General features: G+C 45.1%; 7 protein-coding genes across 7 annotated transcripts; all 7 read left to right on the top strand.

Annotated features, from left to right (window-relative positions):
- Positions 1-52: 52 nt before the first annotated feature.
- JR316_0005391 (Polynucleotide 5'-hydroxyl-kinase GRC3) lies at positions 53-2,618 on the top strand (the record flags this gene model as incomplete). The annotated part of the gene is made up of 4 exons (XM_047891149.1): positions 53-1,012; positions 1,067-1,242; positions 1,295-1,392; positions 1,444-2,618. 4 exons carry the CDS (start codon positions 53-55, stop codon positions 2,616-2,618), a joined length of 2,409 nt encoding a protein of 802 aa, XP_047750910.1.
- A 2,889-nt stretch (positions 2,619-5,507) lies between these two features.
- JR316_0005392 (uncharacterized protein) lies at positions 5,508-6,451 on the top strand (the record flags this gene model as incomplete). The annotated part of the gene is made up of 8 exons (XM_047891150.1): positions 5,508-5,567; positions 5,622-5,722; positions 5,772-5,831; positions 5,891-5,918; positions 5,969-6,029; positions 6,083-6,107; positions 6,156-6,264; positions 6,320-6,451. 8 exons carry the CDS (start codon positions 5,508-5,510, stop codon positions 6,449-6,451), a joined length of 576 nt encoding a protein of 191 aa, XP_047750911.1.
- A 617-nt stretch (positions 6,452-7,068) lies between these two features.
- JR316_0005393 (putative endoplasmic reticulum membrane protein) lies at positions 7,069-9,142 on the top strand (the record flags this gene model as incomplete). The annotated part of the gene is made up of 12 exons (XM_047891151.1): positions 7,069-7,428; positions 7,476-7,644; positions 7,709-7,823; positions 7,877-7,898; positions 7,951-8,114; positions 8,163-8,223; positions 8,283-8,338; positions 8,469-8,498; positions 8,552-8,611; positions 8,663-8,739; positions 8,813-8,938; positions 8,988-9,142. 12 exons carry the CDS (start codon positions 7,069-7,071, stop codon positions 9,140-9,142), a joined length of 1,395 nt encoding a protein of 464 aa, XP_047750912.1.
- Positions 9,143-9,570: 428 nt separating this feature from the next.
- On the top strand, positions 9,571-11,887 carry JR316_0005394 (RuvB ATP-dependent DNA helicase pontin; the record flags this gene model as incomplete). The annotated part of the gene is made up of 7 exons (XM_047891152.1): positions 9,571-9,762; positions 9,819-10,038; positions 10,666-10,907; positions 10,958-11,263; positions 11,318-11,478; positions 11,534-11,674; positions 11,737-11,887. The coding sequence occupies 7 exons, from the start codon at positions 9,571-9,573 to the stop codon at positions 11,885-11,887; spliced, it is 1,413 nt and encodes a 470-aa protein (XP_047750913.1).
- Positions 11,888-13,896: 2,009 nt separating this feature from the next.
- JR316_0005395 (uncharacterized protein) lies at positions 13,897-14,547 on the top strand (the record flags this gene model as incomplete). The annotated part of the gene is made up of 3 exons (XM_047891153.1): positions 13,897-14,213; positions 14,272-14,353; positions 14,419-14,547. The coding sequence occupies 3 exons, from the start codon at positions 13,897-13,899 to the stop codon at positions 14,545-14,547; spliced, it is 528 nt and encodes a 175-aa protein (XP_047750914.1).
- A 2,860-nt stretch (positions 14,548-17,407) lies between these two features.
- On the top strand, positions 17,408-18,514 carry JR316_0005396 (S-methyl-5'-thioadenosine phosphorylase; the record flags this gene model as incomplete). The annotated part of the gene is made up of 4 exons (XM_047891154.1): positions 17,408-17,423; positions 17,476-17,533; positions 17,589-17,610; positions 17,663-18,514. 4 exons carry the CDS (start codon positions 17,408-17,410, stop codon positions 18,512-18,514), a joined length of 948 nt encoding a protein of 315 aa, XP_047750915.1.
- Positions 18,515-19,878: 1,364 nt separating this feature from the next.
- On the top strand, positions 19,879-21,658 carry JR316_0005397 (Questin oxidase; the record flags this gene model as incomplete). Its single annotated transcript, XM_047891155.1, has 5 exons — positions 19,879-20,057; positions 20,127-20,285; positions 20,334-20,548; positions 20,627-21,029; positions 21,124-21,658. 5 exons carry the CDS (start codon positions 19,879-19,881, stop codon positions 21,656-21,658), a joined length of 1,491 nt encoding a protein of 496 aa, XP_047750916.1.
- Positions 21,659-22,081: the final 423 nt, after the last annotated feature.

A 22,081-nucleotide genomic window follows, 5' to 3' on the forward strand; every position in this document is an offset into this window, starting at 1 on the left:
AATTCTTGCATCTGCTCCGAAACGCTGATACTCTTTCTTTTCCTTGTGCAAAATGTTGAGCGCTGTAGCAGCACGAAAAGCGGCCCTTGCTGCACAAGCGGAACGACAAACACTAGAGTCTCCGACGCCGTCCGGCTCAGGATCTACCACTCCAGCTCCATCTAGGAGTGAAACACCGAAACGCAAGTCCACCGTGCAAAAGTCGCGTTCAGCAACTAAAAAGATTAAGAAATCGCAGCCGAAAAGCATGCCGCAACAAACGACGACGGCTGACGCGTTCAGGGATCAGACGGATATCATCGTAGTTCAGTCGGAAGACGACGGGTCGGATGATGCAATGAGCGGACTGGAAGAGTTTGATGAGGGCCCTTCGGATAGAAATGGGGGAGCATCGACAAGAAGGGCGTGGTCTCCCAGTCAACCTGTGGCGGATTCATCGGACGAAGATTCTGTCGACGACGAGGCGGAAAATGCAAACCCTTTGGACATATCGACTCTGTTCCCCCATCTCTCACATCCGAAACAAGTCCCCACCGATGACAATGTACTGTCAACATTCGAGCCTGTTCTGGATGAAAATGTGTTTATCTTGACAGAAGATGAATGCCATCAACTAGGGTTGGAAGGAAATGCTACACTTGTTGGTCTGGATGCCGATGATTCCGTCTGCGTGCTAGGAACGTGTAGCCTGGTGGTTCTCCATGGTTCAATAAACCTGCTTGGTGCCACCATCTCTAGTTCAACCGTCAAACACCGTGTCTATGCTCCACGTTCTGCCCCGCTTCCTGTTATTCGTCCTGGGAAAGAGACAGGTTCGATGGTTCATGCTGACAAGTTTCCACCTCGGCTTCGCGATGCTCTCCAGCACAAGGCAATCATAGCTCTTCATGAGCTCAAAACAGATGTCGTTGGCCTGGGACGCATTTGCCGAACATTTGAAGGAGTCTTCGAACCCTCCAGATGGCAGAAGAGTAGTATTGAGGCCCCGTTCGACATACCTGGGCTTTACATGGTGAGTCTCACTTCTTTACCCGCCTGTCAAACCAGACTTTCACAAGCTGAATAGATTCGCCAACAATCCAGAGAGTGTCATGCGTTCTGGATGCCACCTTCATGGTCTAAGGCTTTGGATATGCTCTCTCCCAATGATAATATGATTTGTGGGACTTATATCATCAAAGGCCCCAAAAATAGCGGCAAGAGTACATTTGCTCGAACATTGACAAATCATTTACTTTCCACGTAAGTCTTCATATCGCTGTAGTCATTCTAAATAAGTAAATCTATATCCTAGATATAAACGAGTCGCTTTTCTCGAATGTGATCTCGGTCAATCCGAGTTTACTCCTGGCGGCATGGTTTCATTGAACGTCATTTCATCACCAATACTTGGTACCATAGTCCGATCTTTTATAAACCTGAATTAACATGTTTTTTCTGCAGGGCCACCTTTCACGCATCCGACACTGCCAAACCGTGCTCATTTTATAGGTTCAACGACTCCCCGTTCATCACCCTCGCACTATCTGGACGCAGTTCTTTCACTAATACAAGCGTATCGACTCGATATTCAAACACCTACACTTGATTTTGACGACAGTGAAGATGAAACCCTGATATCAGACGTTATTCCCATAGTGGTGAACACCATGGGCTGGTCCAAAGGTCTAGGATTTGACCTGACGCAGAAAATTGAATCCTTGCTGGAGCCGACAGACATCTTCGATATCCACACACCAGTAAGGGAGGAGTACCCGACATCAATCGCTCCAGTAGGTATTGGGGGTCACAACAATGGCTATGGCGCCTATCACGACCAGTCCACTATGGATGCAACGACTGCACGCGTTCATGTGCTCGATGCCGTTGTGTCCTCCTCCTCCGCTGCCGGGTATACACCCGCAGACCATCGCGCGATCAATATTCTATCTTATTTTCATGCTCGGTTCCCCATTGACGCCGTCCCTGGCGGGTTCAATCAAGTAAATGCCACTGAGTGGGATGTGTCAAGGCCTCTCTGCGCACAACTTCCGTATAAGGTCGATTGTAGCGTCGCATTTGATAAAATCGTCCTCACTGGAGCTGGCAGTGAAGACGTCGTCGAAGAAGAGATCGCCCGGGTACTGAACGGAGCCATTGTAGGATTCATCAAGTGCGACCCAGGGGCGATTGATGTTGACATCGGAGCTCAGAGCTCAAGAGATGCACCCCCCAATGATATTCCATACACTCGCCAGTTCAGCCCCCCATCACCTCTCTCGTCAGAGTGTGTTGGCCTAGGTCTTATACGCGGCGTGTCGTCGCCGTCGCCCGCGATTACATCCACGGACCATGCATCGCCAGAGGGACTCTCCAAGACTTACCTGCACATACTCACCCCTCTTCCCCATACTCTCCTCGCGCAAACCCGTGTATTAGTCAAGGGCGAAATGGAGCTTCCTGTTTGGGGAATGCTGGATTTCCGAAACTTCGAAGGCAAGGATGTAGACATGGGGGATGTGGTGGGCGTCGAGCGGGATAACGTCCCGTACTTGCAGTGGGGAAAGGCGCCGGATGGTGCTCTCGGAGCAGAGAAACGGCGGGTGCGAAGGAATCTGATGAGGAGAGGTCAGATGTAATGCTTTTTCGTGATGTTTGTAAGTACTCTATGGGGAGAAGCTACTCTCGCGCCCAGCAAGTTCAATTCTAACCACTGTAAGTGCTACCTTAATGCCTGATGTCCCTTCCTTTGGTGGAGTGGGGCATGGCCATGGATCGCAGGCTCTCATTTTCCGTACCTTCCATTCTGAACGACTTGGTCGACCTTGTTGTTTTAGCTGCTCTGACTTCAAGTGCACGCCAAGTGTGTTGATGACATTTTCGATATTCATGGCAGGCGCTATCGGCTACCGTCCCATACACAATCGAGTCAGCTGGCTGGAGATAGGAGTTAAATCATGTCCCGTGTTTCCCAAAGGTCGGCAGTTCTTGGGACAGCTACTAATATAATCTGCTTGTAGCGAGGCGTTGAGGTCATGAGAATACTTGAGTTCTCATTCCATTCAAAATAAAAGGCTAAATAATTATTCTTCAACGACCAATTGATCACCTACAAACTACGACGGACATCTTGTTATGTTTGCTGCATTATGACCCTAACCAATACCCGTATTTTGTCATGGTAGGTCAATGCCCATGATATTTTCAAAATCCGGAACGGCTGTGCAACGCTAGGCTCTTCTAGACTTTGGGTATCATATCATTCTATCTGTTTGAGCTAGTTATAGCAGCTACGCCCGACACATAGTCTGCTCGTTAAGATGCTCTGACATCCTGTTAAACTGATTCAAGAACAATATAATTATGTATGTGAAATTTATCCAAGACTTTACATTGACCAGTGCAGGGTCTAGGCGCTCTGTTTGCATATACATATCAGCAGGTTCGTGATGTCAACCCTGAGAGGATTACTATGCTAATAATCCATCCGAAAGAAAGAATGGATGGATGGATTGGATAATCCACTAAATTTTCAAGGCAAATGGAAACGGGAATGTTTGTCCTGTTGTATTTGATGTGTACATGATGTCCCGAACTTGACGAGCGCTTCACATTCAGGATATAGGCAAGGTAGAAACGGAACAAGCCCATCATGCGCTAGTCCTCTTTAGGTAAATCTGTTGATACCTCATTTATGTTCCTATAAAAGGTACACCAACACATGTCACCATGCCGGTTGGCTGTGTATGGTAGTCCCGAACTCCCATGCGGTCCGTAGTTTTTCTTGAATTATATATGATGTCTATGTCAGTCGTGTGATCTTCTTTGTTACTTTGAAGCTGCTCACCTCAGAGCCCAAGTCATCGCAATAGAGCCATTTTTACTTCGAAATTATAGAATCTCTCGGCCATCTAGGTACGCCCACCATTAAATCAAACTTCAGTCATTAAAATGCGTAGAGAGAATGATCGTTGATAAGTGTTCCCGGAGCGAACGTGTGTATAAATATATACCCGGTGTCGCGAGCGGTGACATACTGAGGAGTTAAAACTGGCATACTACAGAAGCAAGAATAAACCGTAGAGAAGATTTTAAAGCTTCGTCTTCGAGGACATGCGGCAGTCACGGAACATCTGGAATTATTCTAAATTGATATATCTAGGTGTATTGTTTCCAGTTCAACTTCCATAGCGTCGAAATCATAATCCAATAATTTAACAATACGACGAATATTACCTGTAGATAGCAGGATTGACATCCATATTGTAGTTATATCTATTACTGATCCGTCTCCGTTTTTTTTTTACAAAAGCTGATCATATGAAAAACTGCTCCAGAGAGTGACGATCAATGATGGAGACCAAGAATGATCACCTCCTAGTTGTGTTAACAGAGACACCGTCATACTAATAATTAGACTGATGCTGATTTTAATAGAATATATGACTTGAGCCAGACATTGAGGCCTGAGAAGTGACAGATCGAGTATTCAGAAGAATAGGTTTATAGTACAAAAAGAAACCTGTTTCTGTCCCTCATTATTTTCCCTCCTGCCCACGTTCAAATACTCTCAGATATGACTAGTGTTTCGTTCCCGGTGGATGTGGTACTCTTGAGCGAGATCGTTGCCCCTATTCTCGCCTCTGCCTTTTTCACTGCATTGTGTGTCCTTGTCTCCCCGATATTCCTAAGCAAAAGGATTGTTAACCTGTTGCAGCTGGCTAGGTCTAATCTGTTTTCTGACTTATCGATACTACTGCAATTTTCCGACTGATGCCGTTGGCATCAAGGCAGTGGTGAGCACATTAAGCTGCCGCGTCTGTCACTTGGCAGTGTCTTAACTCCTATCACCTATGTAGGTTGGAACCACCGTGTGAGAACATGAAATTTTAGCCCGGTATATTCCAGTTTTGTTAAACCTCAATTTATCCAGAATATTTCAGACTTTCAATACGTTCGTTGCATGCCTTTAATTTTTCAGAGTTTTGAAAATAACTATTTGATAGGATTGTAATGGCCAGAATGTCCTACCGTTATCTCGTTTCTTCGTTCGGTAGTCCTGACCATTTACTGGTACCACTGTGGTGAGTGGATTGAACATCTACGTTATCTGTCTGCCACAATGATGCCACGTTGACTTGTATGAAGGGAGTTTGGAACAAGCATACTGATGCTAGTAAGCATTTTTTAAATTTATAACTTGAAGTTGTCGTCAGAGATTTACGTTGTCGGGAATCTTTAGACGCTCATTGACTATATGGTTCAAACACTGTATGCGTATCGGCTCGGTTTACGTATGGCACTGATGTTATAAGATGTTCTATCAGCAAACTAATTCCACATTCTTGACAGTTATAGGGAAAGAACGGTATATTATACGAGGCCTAGTTGTATGGCGCCATTATTTATCAACCTTCACATTTTAAATATTTTACTCCAGCTTTCACTACCTCTAGGAGCATTGGGTGAGATCGTATCATCAACTTCAACGGCCTGGAGCTGATGTAGCCTACCCGACAGGTTTCGGGATGAAAGTCACTGCTGTTGTACTGGGCGCAAAAGCTTTCACAGACCTAGGAGAATATGCCGTAGGTAATTTACCTTGATGAAATGATTCGAAAATCTAACCTTTTCTACAAAAGTGGATCATCATAGTCTGGTTCTCCTGTCTGGCTGGATGTGACATCATCCTTACTACAGCTCAAGCCTTTTACCTCCATTATCATCGGACAGGAGTCGCTAGGTACGATGCGGAACACTATTCTGAAAGTGATTTCTGACTATTTGATCAGAACAAATCATGTTGTGAACACGCTCATTCTATACATTACGACAACCGCTATGGTTGCGAGGTATGAGAGGCTCTTAGATGCTACCAGCTCCGAATTAGAGAACTAAAGTTGGTTACTAGTGTGCTGATTATCATTCAGCTTTCTCTTGTAAGCATCGGATAGACCCACTTGACTGTTTTACTCAGCAATTTTATCAGTTTGTCGTTCTCAAGGGATGGAACTATGCCCAAACCTTCCTGACATTCCAAACAAGTGCCAGTAAGTACCTGACACTTTCTAATCACCGTTCAAAGTACAACTAAAAATTTCAGTACGCATTATATGTCTTATGGCAAAGTATGATTTTTTTTACCAAAGAGAAAACATTTGCTGACCCCATTGAAGCTTGAGTTCTCGCAAGGCGTTTGGAAGGGACGGAAGCCGAGTCAGTCATGACACCGGTACCAGTCAAGGAATTTCGTTTGGAAGCGAAGGAAGATCAGTTGATTACAATGTAAGCTTCCTTTTAGCAGAGGGAAAAGAGACAAATTGAGTAATTATGCGAGCAGAAGTCCAATGTTGTTGACTTTCGCACAAGTATGGCACTCAGTCATGTCATCAATATATCTGAACCAGCGGATAAGGGGAAAAGACAAGGTGCCATCAGAGATATAAACCCAGAGCAGGAGAATCTGAGCTAGGGGATACTGTGTCTACTTACTATATAACTGTTATCCGTTTTGATCACTCTGTACTACCAAGTCCCGCGAATTTCACAGTATTTATACGTGAAATAGTAAATTGAATTAGGATTCAACAAAAAATAGCAAGCCTTTAAGCCCCCAAAGCCCTCGCCGAACCTATAGCCAAGCTTAAGACGCGTCCAAAGTCCGACGCGGGCACGCGTAACCGTTTCTCACCATGTGATCGTAAGTGCCGTTCACGTGATATGTCCATTTTGGACTCCGACCATCTCCGACGTGGCAGCTTACGGAAGAGCTGTCAAGTATCCAACCCTGCCAGTGCAATTGTTCTATCACAAGTTTTCTCCTACAGTTTTTATCTCCTGGTTCTGCTCTAAGTCATGTATCTTTTGGTTCTTCTTGCGATACCACTGGAGTCGTTTTATACCGCTGAATTGGCTTTGAATTTGCTACAGCTCTGGGCCCGATCCTTATATTGCTGGTCAAACCAAGACAACTCTTGTAAAAAAGCACCAGCCTCGATCAGATTTCGTCCATAAATTTAAAAGGCGCATGGCTGGCTGACATCTGGTCCTCTTATTACCCTTCTTTTCTCATACCGCTTGACTGGGGACATGTCTTGCAGAACCAACTTCGAACCTCCTAGTCCCTCCTTCCATACCACAACGACGACCTCTTTGGATACGATTGCTGTTAGTACCACCTTAAAGGAAAAGGATACATCAATCATCAATTCCAGTGTTGCCGAGCCTTCAGTAATTCTTGATCCCGGTATCATATTGCCTCCATGCCAACCTTTTACGAAAGACCTCTTTGAGAAAGGAGATCCATCTGTGAAGGCCGCTCGGAAAGAGTATCTGAAGTCATATTTGACTGGATTACTCATGGTAATTCTGACGATATTTTCCGTATTCGCTATCTACTGGGGGTCGCTTTGGAAGGTTCCTGCGCATTCTTTGAGGGGATGGATTGTCGTACGCTATTCCGTCTTGCTTTATGTCTGCATACTCAAAATTTCAAGGATTTCGATGGCGGGAGAGTGGGGCAAGGTGTTACCCAAACATTTCTTGACATTAATCGGTCCAATCATGTCATTAAATGGAAAGTCATTCCACCAAGTAAGTTTCACAAGGGAGTCACCGATGTCGCCCACGCTTTGAAGGACGAACAGACATGGGCGGCCATTGTCAGTGAGTGGCCTCATATTTCTGTCCATGATGGCTGATACTAGTAAATACTTGTCGCCTGGTCCAGTTAATGCAGGGGCTAGCGACGCACTACAGGCTACCACTGACAGTCCAGACCCCACGTATAATGGATCACAAGCGATTACCGTCTACGTGTCTGAGGCGCGAAATGAGAACGCCTAGTAAGCTACTAGTCTCCTTTATTCCATGTGTATTTTACTTACACATCTTGCAGTCGTGCTTTTATTCGTCCAGTTGTGAGATAATACTCGACACAACCAAGAGGCTCATCGTCTAACCATATATTAGGTACAAATGACACTGGAAACTTTCAAACTTGAATTCGCTATCCAGTTTGCGTCTGAAATATCCACTTTGCCTAACATTGTCGACATATTGTCTGTCTCCCCCCAGACTTTGGCCAACCCTGTGTCCTATACTCTCGTTAATCTTATACCATTCAACCAGGCAGTGTACGTTATAATCTCCATTGCACAATTAACCAACTCATTTCTCTTCAGTGCCAGCGCTGTCGTATTCGTTGGACTCATTTATCTATTAATTTTATCCTTCTTCATCGTTGTAAGGATACTGAAGTATGATGTTCATGTACCAGAGTTGACTAACAATCTTGGTTTTAGAATATTGCTTTTCACGCTCGTCATGTTTCTGGCTTAGAAACTATGTTAAATTTCAGGTCACTCGTTATACTCCGACTTTGCTCCTCCTTCTCTGGGTATTTCCTTCTATCAGTAGGTTAAATTTCTATTGAATAAATGGGCGTTCTTCTAATCAGATTTTTCCGAGTTATTTTATTCTTTGCTTAGTTTGGCATTCAAGCTTGATTTAACGAGGAAGTAAGTGTCTGATACACATTGAAGCAATCTCATTTGGATGATGCTGCATTTAGTTACGGACAGGCTGGTTTTCTCGTTTTTTGGATGTGTAACTGGTTTGGCATGCTTTCTGTGTAAGCCCATAGATTTACACCACTCCAAGTGCATTAATTCACATAACCCAGAGGATTGGCTCTAGAATCATTGATAACGCTCCTTACACCAAGATATATTCCATTTTTTATGATTCTTTGGATCATCGGTGTGTTTATTGCCTTATTGATTCTCACTTTTCAATGTTCAGTTGAATGATACTTTTATCTTCGATGTCTTAGTTGACGTCTCCGTATGCGTCTTCCCCATCGATGTTTTGCCAACGATATTCCATTATGGGTACGCTGCGCCGTTCTACAATGTGTCGAAATCCATAAGGTCACTTGCCTTTGGGACTAAGGACACACGTAAGGCGCAAGAACCCTCGGTGACATATTTATCTAACAAAATTTGCAGTTGGCTTCAATTTTGCTATCCTTGTCATATGGATCATTATCTCGTGCCTTTCCCTTCCAACCATTCAATGGTTTATACGCAGAAAGCAGATAAGGGAGAGGGAAGCGGCGACTTCGCACCTCACTCCCGAGATCAACTTGCCAGGAGATGTATAGATTATGCGACACTCATGAGCACATTCATTAGTTTGCAGGAAATGGGTAACAACCATTCTTGTCGGATATGGTAACCTAGCTTTCATACATTCGAAAAACAACCCCCGGCTTCTATATCTTTTGGACACAAACAAATCATCAGTCGAATATGCACGTAATTCATGACTCTCTTTGTGTTTGATATTTTATACCCCTTGCTACAGTTTTAATACTAATTAATTTATGCACGACCTTTTTTCAAAGAAATTATATGAGGAAAACGAAACACTTATATTTGTAGGTTCGCTGAAGTTCGCCGACCGTGTTTTTTTTGGCAAAGTAAAATTATAGTTGAGTGCCAAGAACCGTGGGAAAATAAATCATGCCAGACTAGCCAGCCAGTCGTCACCGTCACCAGTTGGAAAACACCCTTTGTCGCTGTCCAAACGATGAACGCCAGTACTTCTTCTGCTGCAAAATCGGCGCCTGCACACAATGCTCCACTACCTCCAACCTCTTCATCAGCGGGTCGCTCGTCACGTATTGCCCCCCATTCGCATATCAAAGGACTTGGTTTGACACCAGAAGGCTACGCGTTGGTGGATGGTGCTGGGTTTATTGGACAAACGAACGCCCGTGAGGTACGTGGATCATACATATTGAAGTGTTTGATTAGCTGCTGATCGAATGTCCCAAGGCTTGCGGTGTTGTCGTAGATCTCATAAAGTCGAGAAAGTTTTCTGGTAGAGCCCTTTTGCTCGTCGGCGCGCCAGGAACCGGAAAAACAGCCCTTGCTTTAGCTGTATCACATGAACTTGGAGCAAAGGTGCCATTTTGTCCCATGGTTGGATCAGAGGTGTATAGCACGGAGGTGAAGAAGACAGAAGTTTTGGCTGAGGCGTTTCGGAGAGCTATCGGTGAGCCTTCGGTTTATCATTTCCAGGTCGCTTTGCGACCCATGATCATCGCGTTATCTTGTGTATATGCGCCGTTTCCCTGGGTGCTGGCTTTCCTTGAAAATCCCACATCACCAGACTTGGAGAAATGTTTCGGTTTCCCAATGACACTCGCCCATTTCCGCGATCGATTGGGATTGCTACGCGCCTCTTGAAGGCATGAAACGTGCAGAGCGTGAAAATCCCCTTCTTACACCCTTTCCATACGCACATTATGTGCATAGAATCCTCTATCGGCGACGTCCTTTCCTTTCGTTCAAGGATGGATAATGTTAGCCTTCTTTTCGGCTTGGAATGTTCTTTCGACGAAGATGGCACCTTCTTGCATCAAAGTGTAAATGCACTGGGTCATTCAAACGTGCTATAGTCTCTTTATGCGATTGGAATGACAAGCACTCGTCACCAGATATCGCTACCTATCGTCCATATCGTGTATTGGGCCTGTCATGGCTATAATTGCCTATCACAACCGAGTGTTATGCCTTTCGGTCGACGAAAATCTGGGTTCATAGAAGCTGACACGATGGAAACGGACGCATTCACGCTTTTCTTGTTGTCGACTTCCCTGACTAACCTTCTTAACTCCAGGTCTTCGGATAAAGGAAACCAAAGAGGTCTACGAAGGCGAGGTCACCGAGTTGACACCTACTGAAGCCGAGAATCCGTTAAGTGGTTATGGTAAAACAGTCTCTCACGTCATCCTGGGCCTGAAGACTGTGAAGGGAACGAAGCAATTGCGCTTGGACCCCACCATCTATGAAGCTATTTTAAAGGAGAAGATCATTGTTGGGGATGTTGTATACATTGATTACGCGACAGGTGCCGTGAAGGTATGTATCTCACAGCTCTTCCTCTTTCGGTGCTAAATACTAGACGATAGCGCGTTGGACGCTCCGACGCTTACGCTGCGTCTTATGACCTGGAATCCGAAACATATGTCCCTTTACCTAAAGGAGAGGTGCATAAAAGAAAGGAACTTGTTCAAGATGTGACATTGGGCGATCTCGATTCAGCCAATGCAAGACCTCAAGGTGGTCAAGATATCATGAGTGTAATGGGAAGTCTCGTAAAGAGTGGCCGAACAGAAGTCACAGATAAATTGAGAAGAGAAGTCAATAAAATTGTCAAGGGTTATGTTGATCAAGGTGTTGCAGAAGTGGTCCCCGGAGTTGTATTCATCGATGAAGTGCATACATATTTATTTTAGCGTCGGTCCATACTGATGCACTTTTTTTGCCAGGTCCACATGTTAGATATAGAATGTTTCACATACCTCAATGCTCTTCTAGAATCCCCAATGGCGCCCACCGTTATTTTGGCTACAAACCGTGGAAATTCGCTGGTTCGTGGCACGACTGACATCGTTTCACCGCATGGAATCCCTGTGGACCTTCTGGATCGGTATATTATTGAACAACTTTCTTTTGGTCAACAAAAGCTTATGCATTTGTCGCAGCTGTATGATCGTCAAAACAGATGCATACACCAAAGAACAAATCGGCAAAGTTGTACAAGCGAGGGCTAACGTCGAAGGACTAAAGTTGAGCCCCGATGTGTTGGATAAACTTGCAGGGGAGGGCGAGAAGAGTTCATTGCGGTAAGGTCATCTCGGCGGTGTATATATTGCTACAACTCTAACACTCTATCTATCTCCAAAAGCTATGCCCTCCAACTATTGACCCCTGCATCTATCCTGGCTAAATTGGCTGGGCGGAACCAGATTGAGGCCGAAGACATTAACGAAATGAATGAATTGTTCCTCGACGCAAAGACTTCTGCATCCATAATAGCTGAAAGCACATCCGTTTAGTCTGCAGTTACAATTGGCTTACGTTATCTCTTCTGTACATTTGGTGAGTTATGCCTTATTTTTTGTCAGCTTTCCCTTGTTTATTCACCAGGTGCTTCTGCAGTGTATCCCCAATGTATCTTGTTCTTAATGTCAAAAGGGACTAGTATGCACCACCTGCGGATGTGACACTATTTGCCGTGTTCCTTTTTGATAGCATTTGCTCATCGACCGGAAAGTAGTTCTTACCGGGCACACCTTGCATTGTTGCAAATATGTGGCCGAACTTTTGACCTCTTATGGGCTCCGCAGTATATTCTGTATATCATGCCGAAATCTTTTGAATAATTCTCGAACCACGATGTCAATGCCGCCCTCGGTGTAAAGAAGTCTGTTCGCGAGAGCATCGTATGTGTTCAATGTGTCACCGTTTCTCGATATGTCTTCTTTCTTCCCCAAAATATCAGGTGACTGCCGACATGATGGAGAAGAGTCACTATCAGGCGATGATGTCGGGCAGCTGGTCGTGGTCACAGGGCAATTCAGTTGGGCTATCTGTTCATGACGTACGTCACTTTAAGCTTTCCTCGACTCCGCTGGTTTCACTCACCGATGTCCTTCATATTGACCACGTTGACTCTTTGTGCTTCGCCTACGACAATAAATGATCAGCATCCTGCGAGCCTCAGTGCAAGTTATGCTTACCCCTGCCGAGGGTTCCACGATTCATTCAGTGTATCCCCAGACGAAAGAACATGAAGATTGGTTCGTTTCTCTGGAAGATACATTACCTCTGTCGGCTTGCTTCAAATACCCCATATTACTTTGAGGTGATGCGTCTAAAGTCTTTGTGTCCTTGCTGTTCTTCGTGAGCTAAATGGCCCTTTCTTTATCATTGAGGTCCGAAAGCCGAAACAAACATGCCTTCTACGAGGTCTGGATCCCGTTCTATTACCCAGGCGCGTTCTCTAACCATAATTATTGCCGCGCCACTGTCAATGTGAAAATTGTCCTGCAAATAGCCACCTTACCTTGCAATCTGCTTACCTTTATACCATTCATTTTGATTCTAACTGTAGGCGCTTGGGGGAGCCCGGAATTATACCTTGGCACCCATCCCCAATCCTAATCCCCATCCAGCTATCTGAACTCGAGACATAGTCTCAGGTGGACCCATTGCAACCTCATGACTTGTTGATGTGTTTGAATAAGAAATGATATTGTAAAAAATGGCGAACAGATACGTATCTTGAGGACTTTCATCGTTTGACTGGTGATAATGTCCTATCATTCCTGTCTCTTGAAGGTCGCCTTTGAATATGTCGTAGCTGTACAAGTGACAGTGCTGAGGTTGCGAAGCTCTTTGAAACAAAACACCTGACCTTATCAAGCAACCAGGGTGAGTGCCTGACTTGATCATTGTAACCTCAATACAGTGGCCTTTTTGATCAAACCTTTCCCCGTTCAATTCTATCACTGCCTCCGGCCCTAAATCACCTTCTGTGACGAGGATGATTTTCACCCGCGCAAGCATTAAATAAACGTTCTACCCCCTTTCGTGTGGACGAGGAGGTGCTGACCAAAGTGGCTTATCTTAAATATATGGTGGCTCTTCTGTGTTTGCCTAATTCCTTCCTTTCTTCCAATTGATTGCGTCACCAAGATGTCCCGCCAAACTGCTTTACGGCTGACTGCCCTGGATTGTCTCTTTTATTTCGGGTAACAAACATCAGATTCGATCTCGGTCCCAAAGATGGATGTCATAACTCTATGGTCGCCTTATTTTGACCTAGTCCCACATTGTGGGATTTCCCCACTTTTCTTCACTCGACTTTTTGACAGAAACGGTCTTCTTTTCCGCACCACGAAGACCATTTTCGAACATCTGAAGCGTGGTGCATCCGCTCTGGGCCCCAATAGTTTCTCTTATATAGCGCGACGCAACGCAGCTTCCTTGATCGACCTTTACCACTGACTTTTACCTGCGACGCGGTCCCTCGAGTCTTCCACACACGAAAACATCACTTGAAATGACTAGGCTGCATCGACCCCTCCCATACACGTTCGAGGATCGCACTGGTCAGCTATCCAACTCCGATTTTGACGAAATGTATGACCGATTCTTCTTTCATGTGGCTCGGCAGCCTGGTCACACAAGTACCAAGATATACGAAATGAACAATCGGGCTTCGCGTTTCCGGAGCACACTACCTCTCACCCGAGACCCTATCATCCACCTTGACTTCCAAGCAGACGAAAACCTGGGCACAATATCCTTTACGAAGGCCCCACAGCAATCCACTATGCCCATGTCACGCTATTTGAAGAAAACCGCCTTCTTCGGAGCGTAAGTCGGGTCTGCACAGTTCTATGTTCTCCAGACTGACCCTCTATCTATCACTCAGATCTACGACCAGAAAGTTCATGGCCTCGGATGGAAAGGAGTATAAATGGGGGTTCAATTTGTATGCCGGTCAGGAGTGGACTGTTCGTACCCTAAGCGCCTTTCTGCCAAAATGATAAATCTGCTAACATGCTTTCATGTGTTCTAGTGCACGACCATGGACAATGGACTTGTTGCTCATTATGATCTCAAACCCGCCCACTTTAGGGCGTACGACGTTTCTGGAAACAATCTTATCATCTACGAGCCATACGCGCACATTATCCCAGGTCATTGATTTCGCATCTCGTTTTGTCTTGTGCGATGGTTCTGACTATGCTGATCAGAAATCCTGGCATCCTTCATCATAATGCGTCATATTAAACAATTTAACCTGTGATCATTCTTGGTTAGGTCTATCTCGCCAATGACTCCCACGCAATGGAGTGTACTTCGCGGAGCCCCGATCAGAATAATCTTTTAAGTGTATTCCAGCTAATCCAACTTAATCCTGTGCCATATACCTTCCCACATTTCAGCTTCCTATTTTGCATATCCTTATCTCATCCACACAGTCCCAAGTACTCACGTCGCTGTCTTTGTTTTTGATGCTCAATGTATTAGATCTTGTACACAATATATAAACCAACGTTTCTTCGTCCACTCACCAACAATTTGGGACATGGGTTCTGAATCGCTCCATTAAAAATGCTGTGGTTCATTTTTTGCGCCCCATAAGCGACTTCTGATTCACTAAGACTAGTATCGTTTCAGTTCTAGTCTTTGAGCACTTGATGTCGGATTTCTCAAGAGAATGCGTTGGGTCTCCAACGTCTATTAGATAAAGAACCACGCGCTGATTCTCTGGATTTTTTCCATGCGAAAGCTTCTCGTTTATCGGGACCCAATCAATTAGGACAAATGTAACATCGAAATGACTAACAATGACAAAATAATCACACCGAATCTCACATATCAGTACATTTTTCTACATTGAAGTAGATTGTATCACGCGAACAGGTCGTGTTAGCATTGTTCAAAACTGTATGACAGTCCTGGGGACCGGGGTCAAGCAGTGGAATGTAATCTTTCTACAATGGTCTATGTAAATATGAAAAGAAGCGTTGCCTTTTCACTACATCTACCTCCTGTATGTAGTGTCGTACGATATCATGCTACTTCTGTCCTCCACGTTGAAGGGTCATTTCCATTGCTATGCGGTCTGTGGAGTCGACAGGACGTACAATAGGCATCGCATTGTACAGGCCGCCCGTGCGACTATTTTAAGTATCGTTTATTCCCGTTCTCGATTTCCTTCCCAGATTTCCCAAGCCTTGGTCTCCCGACTCCTGGCGGAGAGTACCCCAGATACTCACGTTGGAAGCTGCTGAGAAAGAACGGGGGCCGACTGAAAAGGATACTCTTCCCTTCGGCACGTACTGCGCACGCTGTATTGGGAAGTGGCCGCCTCTCCATTTTGCCTCTCCGCCGTTCGTACGACATCACATGGGTTTTCACACCGTCATTTGGCCCTGTCTCTATAATTAATATTCACATCAGGTCGAACAGTCTCGGACACGGAGTTCATGACGAAGGTTTTTCTGATATGCATCTGGGATGATCATCATAGAGAGAGTGCCTAGAACATTTGTCCTTTTCCATGATTCCCTGGGGAACTGTTTGTGAGTTTTTGTTTTTGGATATTGTCATTGGCCTAGCGCCGTGAGCTACCCAGAGTAATTCTGTCTGTGTGCGTAAGTATACGAAATGTTAATGCAATGTAAACATAGCAGAATGATTGTACGAGAAGCTTGAATGGGAGGCAACTAACAGGATAGCTATAATCGCACGAGGCCAACCCCAAAGGTTTGGGCCCGAGAACGTCAACGCATTTGCACCCTCAAATAACTTCTAACATAATTGGTTCCATTCCTGTAGAGTTGTCCGTGATGCAAATTTGCCTAATACGGGGATCACCGAATGTCTTCACTTTTTCAGAGAAAGGATACACTGGTCTACGGACAATTACAAATACGTACATGTATAGAATGATCCATTGCACTATCCGTCTTCCGCCAGAAGCTCACTGAGCATTTTAAGGTCTTCTTACAGTCACACTAATCACACAGCGTAAGCGCATTACACTCAGGCAATGAAGTTGAATGAACCCTAAAACGTGTTATAGGATAAAATGTAAGAAAGATCCATATCATGAACCCACAGGCTGTCATGAATACATGAGGTCGGCCTATTGAGCGAATATTTAGTCCATTTATGACCAGTTCTACACTAAATGGGAGGGGCATAACGTATAACTACTAAAATTGGGAAATGGGACAACTTTTCTGAAATTGACCACAAACTAGTCCCCACTGAGCCCGCAGGTTTTGCATGATATGACCTTCCGTCCATGATGTACAAGTACGTATGATCCAATTCTGTCCGTTTGATGAACTTTGATCCACTTTATTACCCTTAGTTTAACAACAGAAAGTAGCCTACAATTCAAATTTGGGTAAATGCTGGGTAAATGCTATCACTTTCAATTAAAATGTCTACAAAAGAGTTATACCTATACCTTGCTCCCTCAGGAAAGCTAACCTGACAGAGTTTTATTGTCTTGTATTTGATAAATTAGTTCTTTAGAAAAATTATAAAGCAAAAGACTGAAATTACACATTGGGAATGCTAGTAGACACGTGCTAGAATTTCATGAAGAAATGTCCGACAATATGGAAATCATAGTATAAGATATGGAGCATATTTGAGGATATGATCTCTGCATCTCCAAACAACATGGCAATCTTTACGTTCTTTCGATTTAAGTTCTCACCGTATCACCGCTGGATAAAACTCACCACGGCTACATTAAGAGCTGACAACAGAGTACCATCAAATTTGACTGTATGTCAAAACCTCGTTACAAGACAACACCAAGGTTTTCCACCTCGTGTGTAGTTCATGCCAGTTTTCTGAGATCGCCAAGTTAAACTCGCCGCATTTTGCCGGTCATTTTCATCCGCCGGTTCAAAGCGGCAAAGTCGGCATTAGCAATCGCACACGATCGGTTAGATTTTACATCCCCATTCAGATCATGCTGACGATCGATTTATTTATTTATCAGTCATTTCGTTCTCAAACTTTTAGACAACGGAAAGATGGTTGAAGAGAAAGGTAAAGAGAACAACTTTTCTTAGAAGTAAACTCGAGTTGAACATTATCATAGTTCTCATTGGCGTTATCGGTGGAAGTGGTCTCTACCATCTCGATAATTTGACGTTTGTGTAAGTGTGATTTCAGCGACGTCTAATCGGACACTGAGCTGTTTGTTCATTTTAGAAAGTCTGTGAACCCAGAGACGGTGAGCAGTGGCTGAGCTATCAGCTTTTAGTGTTCTAATTATTAGTTTTTAGCCATGGGGATTCCCTAGTTCTCCAATTACCATAGCCAGTCTACCCTCCGGCACAAAGGTCGCTTTCCTGGCACGACACGGTGTAGGTCATTCAATCAACCCATCTGCGGTTCCAGGACGCGCAAATATCGCTGCACTCAAGCATCTCGGTGTACGTGTCATCCTGGCATTCTCGGCTGTGGGCTCGTTGCGTGAGGAAATATCCCCTGGGTCTTTCGCGATCCCCACACAGATCATCGATCGCACCAAGGGTGTGCGGCCCGCATCTTTCTTCCAAGACACGAGCATCGTAGCCCACGCCATGTTCGGCGATCCATTCAGCAACAAGTTTGTGAGCTGGCTCGAGCCACGCGTGCGCAAGGCGTTGGAGGCGGAAGGCCGTGGTGTGCAGCTCTTCACCGACAAATGCATCGTGTGCATGGAGGGCCCACAGTTCTCCACCAGGGCGGAGAGCAAGATGTATCGCCAATGGGGTGGAGATCTCATCAACATGAGTGTGTTGCCCGAGGCCAAGTTGGCGAGGGAGGCGGAGCTGAGCTACGCCCTCATCGCCACTGCGACGGATTACGACTCGTGGAGACCCCAATCCGAGGCTGTTACTGCTCATGAGGTTTTCAAGACCCTCAAAGCTAATGCGGACACATCCCGTCTGGTCGCTGCTACCATCCTAGACGAGTTGCAGGCGGCTATCGAAGGAAACGATGCAGATGTGTTCTTAGAAGAAGTCGGCTCCATGAAGTTCAGCATCATGCCCAGGTCGCACAAGCAAAACCCCGCCGACCGCAAGAAGTTGGCGTATGTTCTCCCAGAGTATTTCTCAGGAGACGAAACTGTCGATATCAGCTCAGCTTGAGCTTATTTTTACCCTAGAGTTTAACCTGGAGTATACAATACGGAATTATCTGGAATATCAGTGGATTACCTGCTTCGATGTTGATTTGATATTGATTTATATTTTGCTTTCGGTTGTAGATCCGGAAATGTCTTATGCTATATCATAGTTGGGTTTAATGGGAGTTACGAAGTCAAGTTCTTTATCAAAACTGTAACAAGAGCAGGCAGACACGAAAATGTCTGTACGTGACCACAATGTTGCTACAACGAGGATCACTTCAGTGTGTGCCACGAGATCTTGATTCTTTTTGACTCAGTCCCCTTTCTTTATCGCTTTAGTATGAGATCGCCGTCAGAATACTCCTATGCTAAAAGCTCAAAGAAGGTCGGTTTTCTAAATTCCTACTAGGAATTTTTGAAGCAGAAGAAGCCTTGTTTGGTTCCACGAAGATTCACTTCAAGTTCACACTGAACGACACAGACTTTCATTTATTCACTACTTACGGGCGAATCTGCTCAAGCGTCTATTCTCTGAAAAGCTAGATTATAATAGGCAGGAACGCTCCTTCCGTGATGTTGATATGGATCGCGTAGTGAGTTAATGCCAGCCAAGCCTCAGACCGAGTCAAGGATCAACTTCTCATCTGGACATAGCACCACCACCAGTGGTGTAGGACGCGGTTTTCTTTTCCGAATTGTAAGTCCTAGATGTGAACAGCTCTTCCCGCACCGCCCTTCGTTGAAACACCTCACCGGATAGCTAACCGGCTGACGTTTTGCTTATACAGCTTCCGACTGTAGGCGTGCGTGGAATACATATTCCTTGCATGTTACTCTATGTGATGCAGAAAGCTTTCACGATGGCTTTAAGTTCAACCAAAGTGTCATATCTTTGGTATTTTCTCGTTGAAAAGGAATTTCTTGATGTCAAAAAACCGTCTAAGCCCCACATAGCATTATGATTGAAGACATCACGTTTTCAGGGGTCTTCATTACTCAGAAAAGTTTGTTTTCCAACACAATTTTTTCTCCGGAACATAACAGCCGCTACAGTCGCTCGAATCTCTAAAAACACTCTATCCCACTCGAGCTTACCAATGGCTGAAATGATAGCGTCATGGCTTGTATTCAAGCTAATTCTTCAAAACGAGTCATCTCGCCCGCAGCTGCTCACCAAGCTGATTGTAGATCTCACGGGGCTTCTTGTAATGACAACAATCGAATTGGGTATCTCATGACGCACGGTACAGATCTATAGAGTTCTTTGCACTAGCAGGAGCCGATATGCCCAGCCACTGATACGCACAGCTCTTTATATAAAGGATGTGACTGGGAACTTGAAGACACTATCTCCCAACAACACCATCTCACAACCTTCACGATATGCCAGCTGCTATTGATCCAACATACTTTCCTATTCCCTCTGTTGCCACGGAAAAGAATCCATTGGCGCCTCGTATCTGGCCAGGCATCTCCCCCGAATCAACTACTGCTTTGAGGGAAGCTCTGACCGAGAATCAGAAGAAACACCATGTTTTCTTCAACTTTCGCGGTTTCCACAAGTACGTGATGCGAAAACCATTCGTCCGTACGCCGATCCTTACCGAGTTGTACTAATTGCTTTCGATCAGCCATATCCCTCATACTCTTTTGACACTGTGGGCTCTCGGAGCAGATGCCTCCATTATAAGAAAGACGTTTGAAGAGAATAGCAAAGATCAAAGGGATGCGTTTGTCTCTCCCAATCCCATCACAAAGGAAAATTGGAAGGATTACTTGGGCGATGAAAAGTACGTTCCAATGGATATCCTATCTGACATGTTCTCACCTATATGCAGTTACTATCAGGCATACCTTGAATTCTTCAAAGCTGAAGTCATTGCGAAGGACGTCAGCGCAATATTAGAAGAGTATATCTTTTCTGCTAGCGCTAATGTCGGCGCTGGAGATAATCATCCGGCAATGTTGAACCGTCTCTTGGCGGGCCTTTTCCACCCCCTCATTCATGTTGGACTAGGTGTTGAATTCGCTGTACCGGGTGTTTTGGCTGAAGGTCCGTTTGTCAGATTTCTTTGATTATCTGAATCAATTCAAAACGATGTCATCTTTTCTTGGCTTCTGTTTCGTATAGGCCTTGCCCAGATCGCAGTGCACAAGGCAGAATCACCCACTTTATTCCCTCCTTCAATCTTTAGTGAAGGTGGTGCAGTGGAGAGCCTTGTGTCCCAATTCGCAAGTAAAGTGGGATTAGGGGACAAAGGCGTGACTGGAAAGGGGCTACACGCGTTCACAATCCTTGCACGAGTTCTCGCAAATCCCGCACTTGCCCCAGTCGAGTTAAAGAATCCCATGGGCTTCTACAAGGAAAACCTGGACAATTCAGCTGAAACAATCGTCAAGTACGTCGACGAGTGGATTGGGGGCGGCGACAACTTGCAAGACAAGGTCAAAGAGCTCATTTGGCTCTCTTCCTTGATATATGGAGTAGGCGGATTCGAGGGGTCTGACAAGCCTTTCAACGCCGACTTTTTCAAGTAAGTTTTACTAACTGCTTTTGGTGTTTATAATTTTTTGATGTCTGGAACAAAACAGCATGCATTTTGTCACATCTTCCATCTTCCTTTCCAGTGTTACTTCGTACATCAAGCCGTCCTCTCAAGTCCTTTTATTGAAGGGATACCTGTCCCTGACTTTGGTATGGTATATTGCACGCCATAGGTATCCCATCGACATCGCACGCTTTTTCAACGACGAGAGCTTGCTGCACCCCACCCCTCCAGGTGCCCACCCAACTCCTCACGCCGAAGCATACCCATCCGCCAGCTCTCCTCACGCCGTAACACCCGAACCCTGGCTCGCCATCATCCAATCAACCCTCACGCATCCAGATGATCATATATCCAAGCTTCAGCGCGCTCTTGCTGACTACTCCTCACGCTTTGGCTCCATACCTAAGGGAGAATTTGCCGGAACGGAGCTCAAGGATGCAGAGTTGATTGATGGGTCTTTGTTCGTGAGGGCTGCTGGGTTATCTACAGCGAGGCTGGGCTGGGTCAGGGAGGGACAACCTCCCCTAGGAGCAGACTCCCCGGTACCTGTGGTATGGGATCGACGCGGACTGGGTCTACCACCGGTTTCTGACTTGTATCCAGCTCGAAAGTAAGCGACATGATTTGGACCCCTCCGAGAGCTCCGGAAGTGTTATAAACTTGCCAATTTCTTGACTTGTGAATGTACAATTTACAGCAATAAAATCTCTTTTCCGAATCCATTTCATCAATAGCTCTGTCGGTCACATTGGGATGATCAGAATTAGCTTGCCATTTCGAGTGCGAACGCGCCTTGAACGCGCCGTAGTCACATGCCACCAACTAGGGGCAACCGCCAGTTTTGACCGTTGATCGCAACTGTACTTATCTGTGAGGACTTTTTGCAGCCTAGGCGAAGTTTTATCAAGTGAAAAGTGGAACGTAAATGTAATAGGCCAAATATTACGTACAGAACGTAGAAACCAAATTTAAGTAGGTACATACAACCTGTACGATCAAAAGATACTGGTCACAAACTTGAAATCTGAAGTACAGTG

Source organism: Psilocybe cubensis, chromosome 4 (genome assembly GCF_017499595.1).
Source record: "Psilocybe cubensis strain MGC-MH-2018 chromosome 4, whole genome shotgun sequence".
In the NCBI taxonomy this organism is placed as follows: Eukaryota; Fungi; Basidiomycota; class Agaricomycetes; order Agaricales; family Agrocybaceae; genus Psilocybe; species Psilocybe cubensis.